We start from the raw sequence: 19,292 nt of genomic DNA, 5'->3' as shown, positions 1-19,292 counted from the left end.
TGAGTTTGATGTCCTGGAGGGAGAATTATTAAGACATGTAAATATGGTTTGAAATGTTTAAAGGAATTTAATGAGGTTTGCAAATGGGGTTAACTGATCTATTTTATTATTTTTTTTTTATTTTTATTTTTTTTGGTACCCAAGGGTGCTTTAGCCACTGAGCCACATCCTCAGAACTTTTTCATTTTTATTTTTTTTGAGACAGGGTTTCGCTAAGTTGCTGAGGCTGGCTTTGAATTTGCAATCCTACTGCTTCAGCCTCCTGAGGTGCTGGGATTACAGGCCTGTGCTATCACACCCAGCCAGGAGATGGATCAGAAGAAAATGGGAGAAGCTGGAGCAAACCATCTGGGGCTCTTGTTAAAAATACAGATTTTGATTGAGTATGACCAGGGTGGGGCCTGAGATTCTGCATTTCCAACAAGTTCCCAGGTGATGCCAGACAGCTGCTACCCATGGGCCTTTGTGTGCTGAGGATTGAACTCTGGGCATGGTAGAGCAAGTCCTCTATCACTGTGCTACACCCTAGCCCTTTGTGGGACAATCTGAGTAGGAAGGGGTAATTCTGAGGTAACTCAAGCTTCCCTGTAGGAAAAAACAAAAGGAGTCACAGATGTCACAGAGCTGTATGAGGCTGTAGAGAACAAACGAAGCTGGGGCTTATCATCTGGGAGTCCATGCATTCATGACCTTAATTTTAACTTCCGGGAGGAAACCACATTTTCCTTTTCAAATGAAGAAACTGAAGTGCAGGAAGACAGAACACACCAGAGTCAAATACACATCATAGGTGGGCACAGGTACCCCACATCATCTCCAACCACCCCCATACTTCTGGAAAACAGCAGGCAAAAGAGACATCATGGGAGCGTTGTTTTAATATGGTCTGTGCCAAGCAATATCAAAGTTGTCCATAATCTCCAAGTTTTGCTCTATTTTTGATAGCAATATTAAATTCTTTTTAAAAAAGTATGCACTGATAAAGAGGCTTGCCACACCTCTGAGGAGATTTAAAAATCAGAAGCCACATAAATTATCTTCCTTAAAAAACAGCCATTTCAAAAGATTTTCTTTAATATCATAAAATATTTTCATGGACAAGTGAGCTAGCAAACACACATGCACCAATGTGCCTTGGACAAGATTACACCCTACCCCCACCCCCCACCAAGAGGACATGAGATTGGAGAAATGAATACAGCAGATGGAACAGATAGAAGAAAAAAAAAAAAAAATCAGTAAAAGAATGGAATATAACTTTGTGCTTCGTTATTTTCCTATGTCACAACAAAACAAAAACATTTTGGTGCAAATAGTTAATTTTTCCTCTTTTCCATTTAAGTCTGGTGGAGAAAAAAAATACTTTTTCTATAATAAAATATGTAGTTTTTTGGTTTTTTTTTTTTTAACTTTTTAAACATAACTTTTTTTTTTTTCTTTTTTTTGCAGAAAATAATTTTGTAAACTGTCACTTCGCGGGCAGGGAGGTTCAATGCCGTGTGGTCCCAGCTTGCTCTGTTGGAGGCTGAGAGCTGAAACCAAACTCGGCAGGAGATGGGGACAGGGGAGGTGCAGGGCAGGGTGCGCGCGGCGGAGGAGCCGAGGGGGCCGGGGCGGGTTAGAGGTCACTCTCGCCATACAGGGCCGTGGAGAAGGACATATAGTCCAGAGCACCGGGCACGGAGTCAGGGCCGTTGTAGGGGGCCATTCGTGCGATGCAGTACTCGGCCTGGTCGGGTGGCAGCTCTCGGCGCAATTCGTCCACTGTGATGTAGTTCTGCAGAGAGAGCGTGGTCAGAGGCCGCAAAGCCAGTTGGCCGTAAAGCAGTATGGTGCGGCACAGCACCGCAGGGCCGCAAATCCCTGTGGCTGTAAACCTTCCTGTGACCTTGGGTAACCTGGGCCATCCCCATTTCCACTCCCTCCTAGTTCTTTCGGATCTATGCACATAAATACAAACATATATCTACACATATACATGTCTGTATATATAAATCTACACCTAATATATTTTAAAAATCAGTTCATATTTTCCACTTCAATATCTAATTTAGCCTCTTTCCAAACTAATTCCACTAATAATCTTCTTATGTATCATACTAGCCTGCAATAACCGCGTACTGGAGCAATGTCATCTGGCACTCTGGTGGAACACAGATTCCTGAGGGACTCCACACCCACTCAGTTGGGCCCTCTGGAGGTCTCTACCAGAAGTAATTTTAATGCTGGAGACCAGGGTTCGAGACCCCAGCACTATTAGAATATGGAAATTACAAACAAACAAAAGGAGACAAAAGTAATTTTAAGGAGCCCTCTAGCAGATTAAGGTGAGCATCCAGTTTGAGCATCACTGCCAGACAGCATTTAAAACCTGTCTGGCTGTTTTACCCATCTTCATAAGTGTGGGCCTAGGGGCTGGGTTGTAGCTCAAAGGTAGTGCGCTTGCCTCGCACGCATGAGGCACTGGGTTTCATCCTCGGCACCACGTAAAAATATAAGTATTGTGTCCATCCACAATTAAAACAAAATATTTTTTAAAAACTCTGTCCAGGTCTCAGCTTGGGTTTTTGCCTTCACCCTGCCCCTCTTGCTTGCCTGTGGTAGGTCTGCTCAGAAGCTGTCTTTTCTATAACACTTGAGGGATCTGTGGCTCCAACAGATCCTTCAGGTCTCTGGGCTAAAGATGGTTGTGGGTCTGAGTGACCTTTGGGTTCGACAATGATCATTTCAGATGGCCAAGACCTGGACTGGGTCTCCGGTCTCCTTACAGATAGCCCCTCAGCATCCCTGCCACTTTTCCATTGCTAGGTGGACATGACAGGGGACCCAGAAGATTTGGAAACCTGAAGCAGGCCACTGCTCAGAATAGAAAAACGAGAGGCATACTTCCCTCTTGCACCCCATCCCCTTATCTTGCTTCACACCTATGTTCACACCTATACCTGTGCCCAGCAGGGCCTAAGGGTGAAATCCCAGGGATTCTCAGATGAATTTCCATTGTTCAACCACATACCCCAACCCATTCCACTGCCTTCCACCCTCCGTCACTTCATCACAAGCGTGAAGCAATCCCTCACTGATACACAGGGCTCCCAGCACAGGACCTTTTAAACTAATGCCACATCCGAACACCTTTGCTGAACCCCAGACACTGCAGGAATGGGCAGAGAATCAAGCAACCAGAGACATAATGGGACCATGGAGAAAGGGGCAGTGAGGTACTCACATCCTACCCCCATTCCCTCCAGATCAGATCCAGCCAGTGCCTGCCACTCAGCATGGTGCCCACACCATAGAAGACCCACCTTGTCTCCCGCCAGGATCTTGAAGGAAGCCATGACCTGGTCTGCCGTATCCGTGTCAGCCGTCTCTCGGGACATGAAGTCGATGAAGGCCTGGAATGTTACTACCCCCAGGCGGTTGGGATCCACAATGCTCATGATGCGGGCAAATTCTGCCTCTCCCTGGAGGAAACAGCCAACCCAGGCCTGTTAGCCCATGGCCTGCTGAGAGTGTATCAGATGAACCTCAAACCCCTGGGGGCTCAGAGTATGACAGGGACTCAACACTCAACAGTGGAGACTCAGTTCAGGGCTTCCCGCCCCCTACAAGTATCTGGGCTCCCCCTGGAGAAAATAATGCTGGTATTATTATGATGACAATAAGAAAGGCTAACTCTATAGAGCATATACAATATGCCAGGCACTATTCTGAATGCTTTATATATTTTAATTCATTTAATCCTCACTAGAACCATACAAAATCTTATCATGTCCATTGTACAGATGAGAACTCTGAGGTACAGACTAAGTGACTTGCCCAAGGTCACATAGCCAGTGAGTAGGCAGCTGGGATTTGAACTCAGGCTGTTCTCTCCCTACTACTCTGTATTTCCTAAGTGCCAGACATACGCATAGCACGTATGTTAGGTTCTTCATTTCATCCTTATAGTAGTCCATGGGGTTCCCCTTACGGCTACAAGCTGCTAAGGGAGGAGCAGGGAGTCGTGGTTTCTAACCACACCCTCCCCCTTGCTGGGAAGTCCGTGGGCTCTGCACTTTGCACCTGGGGCGGGAGTCACCTGAATGCCCAGCGAAGCACCTGCCCCGCTTAGAAACCTAGACAAGGGAGGTCACACAAGAAGGTTACAGAGGGGCCTGAGGCAATGGCAGAGTGGTGGCAGGCCTGAATGGAGCCATCATCAGGGCAGAGGAAGAAATCTAAAGCTCCGTGACTCGTGTGTGATGAAGCAGGGTCAACCCCAAACCCAGAATGTCCAAGCCACCAATCCTTCCTGCCAGCCTTGGGGTCAACCTGGTCCTCCACAGGAGTGAAAAGTGGGTCTCCCTAGTAAGTACCAGAAGACAAGCCAGGGCAGAGACTGCAGTGAGGCGGCCCGGGCCTCCCGCCACACAGGCTCCGTGGCTGGGCCCTGCTTTCAAGGACTGGGGATTTGAGCTTCCTCCGAGAAGGGCAGCCCTGGGCTCAGGGCCCAGGCCTGTATTGCTAGGACTTGGCTTCTCCAGCCAGCTGGCTGCCTCCTGCCAGGGCAGGCCGAGGCCTGGCGGACGGAGGGTGGGGTTTACGTTACCATGTTGTAACCCATGGAGATAAGGCAGGCGCGGAAATCATCCGTGTCCATCATGCCTGTCTTCTTCTGTGGGGCAGTGGCACCAAGATACAGGAGGCAGAGACAGGTGGGAGAAGGAAGGGCCAGCCAGGGGCCAGGAAGACGGTACAGACAGCAGGAGGGGAGGACGAGTTTATGGTTTGCGGGTCAGGAAGGAACAGAGGAGGAACATGTCCAGGGAAAATGTCCACATAAAGGAGAAAAGCAGGGAGGGATGCAAAAGTCCATCCACAGAATGAAGAGTGGCGAGGAGAAATGGATGCGGGCCCCGGCGGGTTCCCACAAAAGACAACCAAGGGCAGAGCAGTGGAAGGAGAAGCCCGACACAGGGCAGGAAGGGACAGGAGGAGAGGGTGAGGCCCACGGCCCATGGGAAGGGGGGCAGGGAGATCCAGACAGAGAGAGAAGAGAAAAAGGAGAAACGCATTATTTCTCGCCCCAGAGGCCACCCCTGAGCGTGCTCCATGCAGGAGGCGAGTACCTGGGGGTCGTTGCCAATGTCATAGCCCAAGCTGATGAGGCAGGCTTTGAACTCCTCGGGACCCAGCGTGCCGGAGTGATCCTAGGGCCGTGGTGCGCCAGGCAGCCAGCCATGCGGTGCCAGGGAGGTGAAGGCCGTGAGGGTGAGGGTGGGGGTGGGCCATGCCCCAGGGGAGGGTGGTGTGTGGGGAGACACGGGGACAGAGGCATGCGATGGAGAGGGTGGAGGGTGGAGAGGTGGGGGAGAGGGGAGATAAAAGTGCACAAGGTTAGACACACGGATGACGGTCCAGAGGGGGCCCTGTCCCCCGCACACACAGCCCTGCTCTGTGAGGCAGGGCAGGAGGGGTGCAGGATGAGAGTGAGAAGCTCCCCCAGGAGTGCCCCAGGCCACCCAGCTAACCCCCAGGCTCCTCCCACCCAGGTGCTGGAGGGCAGGAAGCAGGCAGGGTGGTGGACAGCAACTGACCCCATGCTCCCCGCCCCCCAAGCCCCAGGGCACTGGGAAGGGGCAGCCCATTGAACACCTAGCCTGTCCTGGCACTGAGATGAAAACCCAGGACAGAGGACTCAGACATCCCCAGCAGAGGGTCCCAAAGGCAGCAGGTAGGGGCAGGAAGGAGTCTCTCTGTCCTGAGGCAGAGGGGAGGGACAGTTCCCACAGCCAGGGGCAGCAAGCCTTCATTTTAGACTCTGGTAGCCTTGCTGCCAAGGGCTGATTCCTCATGGTAAGAGAGCAAGGGCTAGGGGTCAAAGGTCTTCTCTCCCCCTTGACAAGAGCGCACACTCCAGGAAAGCAGGGAGGCTTGGAGAACACCAGGACAGGCCTGGCAAGGCAGGCTCCGTGAGGCGCCAGGTCCGGGCATGCTGGTGGAGGTTCCTCCCTCTCCCTCCTCCTTGCCTGCCCAAGTACCAGGCCCCGCATGGTGGCCCACACCCTGGGCAGTGCCCTCCAGGGCCCTAAGTCAGGGGCTGGGGGCAGCTCTAAATGAGCAAAGAGTGGGGCTCTCACCCGGTCAAAGTGGTTGAAAGAGGCCCGGAACTCATTCATCTGCTCCTGGCTGATGCCCTTAGCATCTCGGGTCAGGATCTGGTTCTCCACTTCATTGATGGTCCTGGCGATGGTGGTGAGCAGTTGCTCCCAGCCCACTCGGATATGCTGAGGGTGGGCAAGGGGCTTGTCAGCAAAGGGGCTCCAGGTCCCATGCCTCTCAGGGGAGATCCTCTCAGGCCTAGGCTCAAGCTACCCATGACTGTTCCTCCTCTCAACTAGCAAAAATGGCCAAAGCAATCAAATAGGCCTTCTATCTGTAGTCACAGTATCCCCAGAGGGCGAACCAAGACAAGGACAACCTGCCAGGTCGGACGACTCTAGAGAATAAAGGGGGCAGGGTGCTGGCCTCTGTCCGAGACAGCCAGGGGTCCACACTTGCCAATGGGGGTCATTTGGGGAAGGAAGGTGGACTTGATATAAGGAAGATTAAACTGAGTGATTCCCTGAACACCCACCCACCACCATACGTAAACACACACACGTCACACACACTTCACACTTAAGTGCCATTAAGTGCCACAGGAGGACCTTTTGGTTGACAACAGGCCAAATACACAATGGTGGTCCCAGTGGCCACCTCATGACAGTGTAGCCATCCTAGTTTGTGTAAGCACGCTCTGTGGTGGCCACACGAGGAGGAGATGGCCTAACAACACGTTTCTCAGAATGTCAGTCATCTGGGAAGCAAGTGCCCAGGTCAGTGCGTGGAGTCCACCAGCATCAGAGCTGCTGGGAGTGCTTATTAAAAACCCAGATGCCCAAGCTCCACCTCAGAACTCGAGAAAGCAAATTCTGGAGATGAAGCCCAGAAATGTGCATTCCCAAAAAGTTCCCTGGGGCATCCAGAAGGCACTGTAATTGAACGAAGGGAGCTTCAAGGGCAGAGAGACATGAGCACTTATTCTGCTAGTATGACCAGATTCCTTGGGAGGGGTAACTGCTCCTCAGCCCACCCCAGCCCAGACGGAGAACAGGAGACTTGAGGCTCCTAGGTGAAGCAAGGCCTGCCCACCCACCTCCATGGTGTAGTTGGTGTGCTTGTTGTCAAAGATGAGAGCCTCCTGGATCAGCTGGTGGTCACCTTCCAGCTGGTCAATCTTTGGCTTGTAGTTGACAATGCTCTTCTCGTATTGTCGCAGGTGGCTCAGCTGGTCCTCCAGGGTCCCGTGCATCTCAATGGAGATCCTCCCGATCTCCTGCTCATCCAGAAGGAGGTATCTTGTCAGCCTGCCCCACTCTGCACTCACAGGGTGCAGATTAAGCTCCCAAGGTCATAGGTTAACTCTCAGGATGATTCTCAGTTCCCATCCCAGCCCTAGGGAGATGAGCACCGGTAATCACTAAGACACATTGAGTGTGGTGTTCCTTGGCATGGAAAGAGCATCGTTAAGTTGTATAGCAAGCATTATCATTGGATGAAATCTCTCGTCTCTCAGGTACCTGTCAGCCTCAGGAAGGGGTTACACCGTCAGTTGCTGACCTAAACGTTCACTACCTTGCTTGCCATTCAAATCCTCTTCCCAAACCTCATTGTTAGCCACTGTCCATCTCAGGGATCCTCCCTGTGTCCGCTGAGCCAGGTCCCCTCAGCAGCCACTGCTCCTGCTGTTCTGCCTCCTAGACTGCCTGCCTAGCCCTTCTGAGCTCCCCTCCCCCTCAAGGAACCAGACCTAATGCTCACGTGAGCCTGACTTCCCTCACATCAGCAGGCCTTGTTTGAGAAAGCACCCTCAGCCCATGCAGTTCAGGCCTGCCAATATCTCCTGAGCATTTGCTAAGCACCATGTGCTGGAGGAGGGGAAGATGCGCACACCAGCACACCAACGTGAACTTCCCATGGTCTCGGCTGTCAAGGAGCTCAGAGACTTCTAGCCAAGTGGTGCCCCTTCCCCACTAATTAGCTCACATAATCCCCCCAAAATTCTACACTCCATTAGGGACAGCTGAGCTTGCTTTCTGGGTGAATCATCCTCTTTGATTGAGCCCATTGCCAGGGGAGCAGTAATGGAGGAAGGGGAGGCCCAACCAAAGAGGAAAGCGGATGGGACAAAGCTGACTCAGGTTTCCAGGAGCTGGCGGTCCTATGGGACTGTCCTGCATAGCTCCGTAGTGTGCCCTCGCTCCCGAACCAGACACTGGGATCAAGCCCAGCAGCCTTCCCTGCACAGGCGTCCACACTCTTCTGCAAGGCAGCAGATCCATCATGGACTCAGACCCCAGCCCTCCGTGGGCCCTGCCTGAGAGAGCAGGCAGCCTGGCTGGCAGGGATGTGCTGCAAGGCCCCTGGTCTCTTACAACAGGACTCACCTCCATCTTGGTCTGGATCCAGGGCCCGATGACGTTGGCCTGGGCCCCAAACTGCTTGCGTAGCCTCTCATTGTGCTGCTGGCGGGCATGCTCCTCCGTCAGGGCCTGGTCCCTCCGTGGCACCAGCTGCCGCACCTGGGGTGGAAACAATAGCAGGACTTTAGGGGTGGGTCAGCACCATGACAGCAGTGAAGATGTTGAACTGTTTCAGAAATTCACTATTTGGACAAATAATAAATGTTCACTATGTAACAGTAAAAAATAAAATTAAAAAAATAAAATCAATGAAAATCAATCAATCAGGCCCTTCTACTCACATGGTCCCATTTGCCATTGATCTCCTGAGGCGTGATGGTTGTGTAGGGGTTGGTGCCCGCCATGTTGACATGGTAGGTCTGGACGATCTTGGACACCTCATTGTGGATGCCGAGGATGGCCAGGCGCTCCTTGTCGGCATCAGGGAGGGTGGCCTTGAACTGTTCGTGGGCTGTGGTCAGTCCCTAGACAGACATGGGAATGCAGGATCAGTACAGACACTCAGAGGGGCTGGTGCTTCCCTTGGGCAAGATAAGCAAGGGGAGCCCTAGGGGTCCCAGGCAGAGGCAGGTAGGAGGGCCATGGAGACCTGGAGGCCTCAAATCACTTCTGTGGCTGAGAACCAGGAAGGCAGGTGGCAACAGGAGGGGGAAGGCAGAGCCAAAGCCACGGCTGCATCCAAGGGACTGGTGAGACTGGCCTATCCTCCCTGGGGCATTCACCACTCCTCAAATCAAGGACAAGGGGATCCCCTGAGCTCTGCTCTCCAGGTGACCTCCCCCAACAATGGCTCCCTCTGTGAAACCTTTTGAATCTAACGCTTTGCAGTTATATAGCAGATGGAGGAAGATGTTAATGGATATGCAATGAGCTCCAAGATACATGTTATATTAAAAATCAAGGCTCGGGCTGGGGAGATAGCTCAGTCGATAGAGTGCTTGCCTTGTAAGCATAAGGCCCTGGGTTCAATCCCCAGCAGCCAAAAAAAAATCAAGGCTCATGGGCTGGGGTTATGGCTCAGTGGTAGAGTGCTCGCCTAGCACACGTGAGGCCCTAGGTTCGATCTTCAGCACCACATAAAAATGAAATAAAGCTACCATGTCCACCTATAACTAAAAAATATATTTTAAAAAAATCAAGGCTCAAGATAAAGAATATAATAGAAGCTACTTTTTTAAAATTTATTTATTTTTATTTTTTGGTGATACCAGAGATTTATCCCAGGAGTGGTCTACCCCTAAGCTATATCTCCAGCCCTGTATTTTTTTTTTTTTCATTTTGAGACAGGTTCTCACTAAGTTGCTGAGGCTGGCCTCAAACTTGCCATCCTCCTGCCTCAGCCTCCCCAGTTGCTGCGATTACAGGTGTGCACCACCATATGTGGTAAGAAACTATATTTCATGTACAAAAATGGGGGCATGTACAGAAGAACATGTAAATAAATTTATTTGCCTGTATATGCAGAGATATATTGCTTACCTGTGGGGAAGGGAAATGGGGGATTAGGGGATAAGGGACCAATGGGAGACCTTATCAAACACCGCTTTCACTTTTGGATGTTATACCCTGTACACATATTACCTGGTCAAAATAAATAAAGTGCAAAGGTTTCAAATCCATGAAATCCTGGGATGCTCTTCCTCTGTCTATCCTATGGGGCAGGCCCTGGGGAGTGGGGCCCACAGAGTGTGGGCCAGGAGCACCTGGGGGAGAGGTCTCTGGAGAGGGATGGGCACACCTGGATCTCCTCGATGGTGTGCACGATGAAGGTGTCCTGCAGGTCCTCCATGGCCCCCTCCATCCAGTTGTTGAAGGGCGCGGCCCGCTTGGCATACTCCAAGTACAGCTGGTCAATGGTCTCCAGCAGCTTTTCTGTCCGCTGAGTGCCAAACAGGGTGCATGGGGGGATGGTGTTTAGCAGAGTGGTACCCACAGTACCCCCAGTGCCACCAAGATCTTTCTGGAGAGGGGTCCCAGTCTAGCAGCACTGGACTGAACCAGGCAAAAAGAACAGGCTGTCCCTGGGGCACTGGTTCTCTGCCAGGTGGATGGACCGCCTCACACTGGAATCACCTGCCCCGGCCCCCAGAGAATTGGACCTGCAAACAGGCAAGTTCTCAAATGGCCGAGGTTGGGTTGTTCAGGGCACTCGACTGGGAGTGAGAAAGGAGGCATCTCCACCAGGGCAAATTCTAAGTGCTGGGCCAGCGTGAACTTTCCATAGTCAGGCAGGGCTGGAGGAAGTCCAGGAACCAGAGCCGTTTAAAGCAAAAAGAACCGAAGAGGAGGAAGGGGCCCGCCCCAGCCGCGGGCCATGCTCCCCCTCGGAGGTCCTCACCTCTAGAGCTTCCCTCCGCTTCTGAGTTAGAGCCCCCAGATTGTCCCACTGGTCACAGATCTTTTGGCAGCGAGCATTGACACTGGGCGAGTCGTAATAGTCCAGCTCACTGGGAGGAAGGGGCGAGAAGTCAGGTGACGTCGGTTAGTTTGGGGGCCTGCTCTCCCTCTCCCTGCGATTGGGGGCACCAGTGGTGCTGGGAGAGTCAGAGGTGCTCCCTTCTGCAGACTTTCCAGGTACCCCTCCTACTTCCTTGGCCTCAGGAAACTAGAGGCAGGAGACCAAAGGCCAGTCCTTCTCTCCAGCAGCCCCCATCCCAACCAAAGCAGGAGGTGATGCCATCCTTGACCCCAATGCCCAATGGCAGGGAGCCACCAAGGCCCAAGGAGACAGCTCAGCACTCAGAACTGAGGTTGGGTCACCCTCTGGTCCCATAATAGTGACGGGTGAGGGCCAAAGGCCTCTCACAGGAAGGGAGTAGTCCAGGGCTCCCTCCCCACCAGAGAGGCATTCCTGCCTTCTGTATCCACTCCCTGCACCCGGGGACCATCTCTACTCCCCGTCACTTCCCCCAGCCACCCGCTCTCCGCAGCAGCGAGAAAGCTGAGCCTCAACCCTGTACCAGGGCACCAAAGGGTGGGGGTAGCCGGGCAGGCCTACTTGAGCTCCTGTGCGATGGCCGCTATCTGCTCCACGCGGTCCTGGTGGGCAGCCAGGTCGCTCTCAAAGGCCTCGTGCTTCTTGAGCAGGGCCTTGATCTCAGACAGGGTGGCCGTCTCATAATCCTTCTGCCGCAGCATGGCCTCTTTGCCTGGGTTGAGACAGAGGGGTGAATGGCTGAGCACCGGATGGCGAGCGAGGTGGGGGGCATCTCCTTGGTCCCAGCCATTCGCCCCTTGAGCCCCGACAACTCCCCTGGAGGTGTCCACCACACAGCAGTCTGCAGTGTGCGAAAGCAGAGGTGCCGCCAGAACACCCGACCTCGTTCACAACTGCTCCTACATACAGTAGCCCCTGTGGCACCTTGTGAACAACGGGGGTGTAATACTGACGGGAGGAGAGGAAGTGTGTCAGCCGGGCCGCTGGAAGTTGCCATTTCCAGTGATTTTCCTTCTTTTTTAATTTTTGGGGATTGGACCCAGGGGCACCCAACCACTGAGCCGCATCCCCGGACTTTTTCAAATTTTATTTGAAGACAGGATCTCACTGAGTTGCTTGGACCCTCACTAAGTTGCTGAGGCTGGCTTTAAACTCTCGATCCTCCCGCCTCAGCCTCCCAAGCCTCTGGGATTACAGGTGTGTATCACGGCCCGGGGCCCAGTGTTCTTTCTAAGAAAGCAGGCTCGCTCAATTTCGAAGCTTTTCTGGAACAACTTATAAGCCTACTTATCTACTCCTATTCAGTTTTTCCTTACGTGGACATTATGTTAAGACACTGGACTGTTTTCTGTTTTTAAAATACTTAGCAGCTCAGGATCAGAATTCCTCCTTTGGCACCACAGTCGTCCCATATACCCTTGTCCCTCAGTGTCCAGGTGGGATTGGTTCCAGGATCCCTTGCAGATGCCAAAACTGGCAGATGCTCAAGTGCTTTATATAAAATGGTATGGTATTTGCATATAACCTACACACATCATCCTGCACACTTTAATTTTTTAATTTTTATTCTTGTTTTGGGTGGTGCTGGGGATTGAGCCCAGGACCCAGGGCATGCTCTAGACAAACCCTCTACCACTGAGTTACATCCCCAGTCCTTTTATTATTTTATTTTGAGACAGGGTCTCCCTAAATTGCCTAGGCTGGCCTCCAACTTGTGATCCTCCTGCCTCAGTCTCCCAAGCAGCTGGGATTACAGGCACACAGCTCCTCTGGTATAAAATCATCTCTAGATTGCTTGCACTACCTAATACAATGTAAATGCTATGCAAATAGTTGCCATGCTGTATCATTAGGAGACTAATGACAAGAAAATAGCCTGTATGTGATCAGCACACATGAAATTCCTTTTTGTTTTCAACGTACCAAGCCACAGTTGGTTGAGTCCTCAGATGCAGAAACCATGCCACAGGGGCAGCCCGTACCACTCCCACCTCCCCCACATGAGGAACCACTCCGGGGAGGCTCGAGCTGGGGTAGATGTTCCACCACAAAAGCCTCGAGGCCCGGTTTCCTCAGGCTTAAGGTTAATTCCTTAGTCTCAAGAAATGAGACTAACCTTAGTCCCAGGTTAGACTGCAATTAGTCACCATTAGGTGTGAATGCGGGTCACCAAACCGCTTTCCCCAGAGGCTGTACTGGCACGCCAGTGGGGCCAGCCTTGCCTGTGTCATGGCCGTGAGCTGTTTCTTGGCCCAGGAGAGGACACCAGCAACAAGGGGGTGACTCGGTGCGCTCAGGCCTCCACCACCCCGTCCCACTCTGACCCCGCACGCGCTTCCCACAGGGTGGCACGCCCACACCCCTGAGCTGAGTCCAGCACACTCCCAGCCCCTACGTCAAGCCGGGCCACTCCCAAATGGCCACAGGGTGTAGCCCTGTTCATCTCTAGTCTGAGAAGCACAAAAAAGGGCTGAAAGGGGAAGTCTTAGGGCCTTGAGCTGTCACTCAGCAGGTCTGCCACAGGGGCTTCAGTTGATAAGGCTGGCAGAGCCTGAGGAGGCTGGCAGCCATTCCTCCCTGGCCAAGGTTCTGAGGAAAGGCTCCCCCAGGTACGACTGTCTCTCCGCAGCATTAACCTCAGCCACCAATAAGAAGACTCCAGAAGGGGTTCCACGTGCCTCTAGGTTCAAGTAAGGAGGACACACATGTTTTAAGGCAAAGGTCCCAGTTCCCTGATCCAAGGCCAGGAAAGAGGGAAGGAAACAGATGGCAAAAAATGTCAGGGGCTGCTCTTTGCTGAGTGCGTGCTACCTGCTGGGCACTGAACTAGGATGCAAGCCTCACAGCAACGCTAGGAGGGGGCGCCAGGTTGACTAGTGTCACCCTCCTAACCTCACGTCAACCTAGAACCTCAAGAGTGCAGCCTTATTTGGAAATAGGGATTATGCAGACATCAGCAAGGTAAGGTGAGGTTAAAGTGAATTAGGGTCTTTACTAGAAAAAGGAGCGATTCAGTGTCAGAGCAGAGAAGCCATGTGAAGATGCAGGCAGGGACCAGAGGATGCAGCTACAAGACCAGGGATGCCAGGGATGCCAGGGACGCCTGGCCTCCACCAGAACATTCTCTCCCCTTTGGAGCCTCCAGAGGAAGCAATCCTGCTGACACTTCAATTAATTCCTAAGCCGTGAGGATGAATTTCTGTTACTTTACGTCACCGAGAGTGTGTTGATTCATTACCGCAGCAAAGGAAGCTGACATAGGAGGACATACCAGCCCCTGTACTTTACAGATTTGGGGACAGACCCAAGGTTAAGGCACCAATTCTAACTCACGCTGCTTCTTTTTTTTTTTTTTTTTTTTTTTTTTTTGCGGTGCTGGGGATCGAACCCAAGGCCTTGTGCTTGCAAGGCAAGCACTCTACCGAGTGAGCTATCTCCCCAGCCCCGACTCACGCTGCTTCTAAGGGGCACAGTCAGGGTTCAAACCCACTCACTGACTCAGGAGAGGAAGAAGCAATGAAGGCACGATCTAAACTAGCATCGAGATAGCACTGCACTATGCCGGGATCTCCTCTCAATTCTGCCCATGTCCTCATTGATTCACTGCTCATCGACCTGTGAGGTTGGAACTGTTATTATCCCCATTTTACAGATGAGGAAACCAAGTCAACCAAAAGGCTAATGAAATTGCCTAGAGCCAGAGAACTAGTATAAGACAGGACTAGCAAGAGAAGAAAGGAGTCAGGGCGGTGGCCAGGTGGGAGACTTGCAAAGCCAGAACCTCTGGGGAGGTGAGGGCTGGGGGGGCCTTACCATCTGTCCAGGCCTCGTGAATGGAGGCCTTCTGCCGGAACTTCTCTGCCAGGTGGTCTAGCCGCTCCAGCCTCCGGATCTCATTCAGCAGCCACTCCTCATAGCCCTTCTCTGCCTGCTCCAGGCAGCCCCAGGCATTGTTGATGTCCTGCGGGGATGGGAGGCACAGCGTCAGGGCCTGGCTTGGGCCTGGACCGCAGCCCTCTGGGACATCTACAGATGCTCTGTGCCTTCGGGGAGGAACCTCTTCCCAATTTCTGCCCCACACCCGCCCCAGCCAGCCATCCCAGCCCACCTCCTGGGCAGGGAGTGGGGCCTTGGTCCACAGGAGCCACCCAGTTACAGGGCTTCTGAGTATGAAGCCCTGCAGGACAAGAGTCCAAGGCCCTTCTGGCCCAGTCTGGCTTCCCACAAGACTTTGGCCAATCACAGAGGCGTCGGGGAACCAGAACAACAACGAATGAGGCAGGGAGGCCCTGAGCCACCCCCCCACCAACCCATTCCTGGATTCAGGCTTCTGGGTTCCAGGCAGTAGCCTAAGGGACACAGCCCAAGGCTCTGAGAGGGACAGAAGCTGAGTGCAAACCCACCTTCAGACAGGGCCGCCTCTACTGTTAGTGCAAGGACACCCAGGTGAGCACACCTGGCCTATGCTCCCTCCTCTCCACCTTGCCCCCCAGGGCCAGGCTGCATCTGTCCCACCCAGGGGCGCCTTTCCTACTTTGCAAGAGCACCCCAATTGGGCCAACAGCTGCTGTGGCCACCTAGAAGCTACCGAATCAGACTTGGAACTCCAAAGAGGACTACAGTTTTCCACACTGCGCATGTCAAAGTTGTGTTTTTTGTTTTTTTGTATTGAGGATTGAACCCAGAGGCATTTTACCACTGAGCTATATCCCAGTCCTTGAGACAGGGTCTCTAAGTTCCTAAGGCTGGCCTCAAACTTGTAGTCCTCCTGCCTCAACCTCCCGAGCTGCTGGGATCCACAGGCAGGCAACACCATGCCCAGCTCCTGATGCTAGTATTTTTATATAAAGCGGGCTTTAAGATTTACCTAAGAATTATATTTATATATCAAGACTAAAGGATTCTTTTCAATATCTTTAATAAACATTGATAATGGGGAGTAAGACCATGAGTAATTTCTATTTTTTGTATTTTACTTACTTGTATCTTTGAAATATCCTAACCTAAAAAAAAAAAAAAAAAAAAAAAAAACCTACTACTTAGTAAAGTAATAATTTTTAAAAAGTTCTTAAATTCCATGAAAGTAAATATTAACTTGTTGCTTGGTTCAACATTTGGAGGGACGTTCTGTTTACAAGGATGATTTTTGGGGGAGGAGGGCTGGTGGTGCCAGGGAGGTCTGGGGTAGATGCTCAGGGTTCTGGAAGGGCCTACCCTGACCTGGGATGGTCAGGGGAGAAGGGGTTGTCCCCCTGAGCTTGGGTGGGGATCTAGAGGGGAGCCGTGATTTTGGAGCATTGTGGGTAGGTAAAAAATCATCCCCCCCCCCCCCCCCCCCCCCAGTGCTGCACTGGTCCTGAAGAAGCAGCAGGGACGGAGGTGGCCAGGCTGGGGGCTCCAGCTGCTCACCGAGACCATCCTGCCCTCAGATGGCATGAAGGCGGGCCGGTTGCTGAGCCGCAGCTTGGTCTGCAGCGTGTTGAAGTTGATCTCCAGCTGGCACTTCTCCTGCACCTTGGGCGGTTTGTGCAGGCGCCGGTAGTCACGGAAGTCCTCCAGCTTCTGCTGCATGGCATGCATGGTGTTCTCGGGCACCCGGTTCTCCAGCCAGGGGATGGTGCGGCGGATCCACTCCAGCAGCTGGAGAGAGACAGTGGAGGTCAGCGGGTGAGGATGCTGGGGAGCGTTTCCTCCCTTCACAGGGAAGAAGGCCTCTCCTGACGGCAGAATCCTTCCCTACTGCCATGCTTGGGCATTCCCAGGCCATGACACCAGGTTCCAGGGTGTTCCCTCTAAGAACCAGAGGCTGCATGAAACCTGGCTCCTGGGGCTTCCTTCACTCACCCCACCCGCCCTGCAGGGGAAGAACCAGAACTCAGTCCTATTAACTGACTGGGCCTCAGTTTGTCTGTCTATGCCATGGACGGGGGATCTAACAGCTGCTCCCTGAAGTCCTTGCCACCAGACTTTCTGGGATTTAGAATGTGGGTCCCTGACCCAAAAGGGTTTCTAGGGCAGAGAGCTGCCTGGGGCACAGGCAGGGAACAATCTGGATTGCTTTTCCTGAGTCAAGGCGATGGTGGTGGAGAAGACGGAAGAAGAGTAGAAATGATGGAAAATATGAGGAACCCTGTAAGGTGCCAGGCACATCCCACAAATTAACTCATCTGAATAATCACAGGAATCCTATGGGTTTAAGTGTGTAATCACCCCACGACATGCAGGAGGCCACCAATGCCCAGCCAGGTCATGGGACTGGCCACGGCAACCTGGCTGGAACAGTGGAGCAGGGACGGAAGTCCTGCCACCTCTCTACTTCCTCTCAGAACCAGAGCAGAGCCCAAGCTGCCCCATGTTAACTGTGGTGGGATCATGGACGACACCCAGCCTGGGGACTATGTCCCCATGATAGACTTGGAGGTATAGGTTCTGGGGACTCCTTTTCCTTCGGGGTAACGAGGCACAGGACCTTGCTGGGGCCAAGTCAGGAAAAAAACGGGGTACCCACATCACTAGCCAGCTTCTCGTAGTCTTCCATAAGCTGCTCATTCTCCTGGTTGACGGCCAATACCTTGCAGATACGATTGGCAGCTGTCTCCGCCTGGCAACAAGACAGGGAGAGTCATGAGCAGCCAGCCCCAGCAGCAGGGGCACCTGGACACACCTGGGCCGACAAAGCTCCTCCACCTGAAGCTCCCTGTGGACGGAAGGGAGCCTCCAAGGTTCTCAAGTCACATCCCTCCTCCCTCTTCTTCACCCATGGCCAGGTCTCGTGGGTGACAGGAGCCTGGATAAAGGTCTTAGTGGCTGACCCAGGCCCCTGGAGAAGGACCTGAGTCTGGGACCCAACATGCATGTTGGGAAGAAACCAATCCAATGACAAGATACACTCAATACACTCAGGTCAGGTGGAGAGGTGAAGAAAGGCTTGTCCATCCTGGAATTTCAAGTGGAGGCCTTGGTTGCAAAGGCTCAGGGCCTCAGTCTGGATTTGCCAGGATCATGGAGATGTGGGAATTCAAATCTGGGAGTCTGGGAGAAGCTGCTAGCTGAGAACCAGTACGTGCTCTAAGGATCCCTGCACCTCCCAAGGCAATGGGCCCGAGAGGAAACCAAGGGGTCCTCCCGCAGAGTGAGGGCAGGACCAAGGATCAAGCCAGCACAGGCCCCGCTGGGGAAGCTAAGCACTCAACACACAGTGACCACAGACAAGCCTCAGCCTGGAGAGGAAAGACAGGGGACAGAACGGTAATGAGACACGGGCCTGGAGCCCCCTGGGAGACACATCTTCTGCAGCCTAACACCAGTAAGGCCCACGTTCCTCCATCTACTTCACTTGGGTGGTTTTGGAACAGAGCTGTGTGCTTGCACCCACTCAGCCTCTACACCAAAGGACAGGGAACCCAAAGCCCTGTGGGGGCCACGGGTAGAACAGAAGACAGCCGAGGTGGTGCAGATAACGCCTGGGGGAAGACGGAGCTGCATCCTGGGACTGTGCAGAGAGGGAACCCTGGTTTACAGGGAAGGAAGACGCGACCTCGCATCTGGCTGATGAACAAGACGAAAAGGGTTTCATCTGCAGCAAGACCACCTGAGGCCAGGCCGAAGGAAGAACATGAGATGAGGACGCTTGGAATCGGCAGGAATGATGAAGAAGATGTAGATGCTTTTTCTGTGAAGAACTTTGCAAATAGGACGTAGGCCCACCAACTCACATGCCTTGCGAGTGACTGTGCTGGGGTATACATCAGCTAGGGACAGAAAGATCATCCCCAAGGTCCCTTCGACTGCAGAATCGAGAGACTGTATGCTTACAGGGCAAGGTGTCAGAGGGGGCTGGGACTTCATGAAGAAAATGTGGGGATGGTCTGAGGGTGGCCGAAGAGTCCTTCGATGGGGACTTCAAGTCCCAGGTCTGAAGAAACTGGGGCAAGACGTCATCCGAGGCCCTCATCCCCTGCCCCCGTCCTGGAGCTTCCATGGCCATCTCTCAGAGGAATTCCAGAATGATGTCACTCCCCTTGACAACTACTGAGTAATAACGGGGAATCCCAAAGGCCTCGAGGAGGGGAATTCCTCCCCCGGAGCCTGTCCACAAGATGGGGTTCCAGAAAGAAAGCAGGGTCGTGGAAACCAAGCCCATGAGGCTGGCTGGGGGTGGCAAAGCGCCTGAGGTCACTGAGGGCGCCTCCACTGAGGATGAGGGCAGGCACCAGGAAGGGTGGAGGCGTTCTACCCCAGGCTGAAATGCATGTGAGGAGGTGGGGTAGCACACGCTGCCACAAACGCCCTTGTGAGCAGGAAAGAACAGGGCGGCCACCCAGCACGGCAAGCACCGCGAGCACCGC

The 19,292-nt window shown here is 52.9% G+C and overlaps 1 protein-coding gene across 3 annotated transcripts in view; it reads right to left on the bottom strand.

Annotated features, from left to right (window-relative positions):
* Positions 1–860: 860 nt before the first annotated feature.
* Positions 861–19,292, bottom strand: part of ACTN1 (actinin alpha 1) — a 92,498-nt gene continuing 74,066 nt past the window's right edge. The window contains exons 9-22 of one of the 3 annotated variants that reach the window (XM_079129301.1): positions 17,453–17,545; positions 16,354–16,584; positions 14,758–14,905; positions 11,506–11,656; positions 10,846–10,954; positions 10,246–10,386; positions 8,789–8,971; positions 8,472–8,606; positions 7,181–7,360; positions 6,123–6,269; positions 5,112–5,192; positions 4,592–4,657; positions 3,306–3,464; positions 861–1,777 (exon numbers count right to left, since the gene is read on the bottom strand). In XM_079129301.1, coding sequence (XP_078985427.1) covers positions 1,619–1,777; positions 3,306–3,464; positions 4,592–4,657; positions 5,112–5,192; positions 6,123–6,269; positions 7,181–7,360; positions 8,472–8,606; positions 8,789–8,971; positions 10,246–10,386; positions 10,846–10,954; positions 11,506–11,656; positions 14,758–14,905; positions 16,354–16,584; positions 17,453–17,545 — 1,983 coding nt within the window. In that variant the 3' untranslated portion in view covers positions 861–1,618. The remainder of the gene's footprint in view (positions 1,778–3,305; positions 3,465–4,591; positions 4,658–5,111; positions 5,193–6,122; positions 6,270–7,180; positions 7,361–8,471; positions 8,607–8,788; positions 8,972–10,245; positions 10,387–10,845; positions 10,955–11,505; positions 11,657–14,757; positions 14,906–16,353; positions 16,585–17,452; positions 17,546–19,292) is intronic. The other 2 variants (XM_079129303.1, XM_079129302.1) reach the window with 2 other exon arrangements.

The sequence above is a fragment of the Sciurus vulgaris genome (assembly GCF_902686455.1).
Source record: "Sciurus vulgaris genome assembly, chromosome: 2".
Taxonomy (NCBI): domain Eukaryota; kingdom Metazoa; phylum Chordata; class Mammalia; order Rodentia; family Sciuridae; genus Sciurus; species Sciurus vulgaris.
Note: the sequence above shows the minus strand (reverse complement) of the source record. Positions and strands in the feature narration are given on the sequence as shown.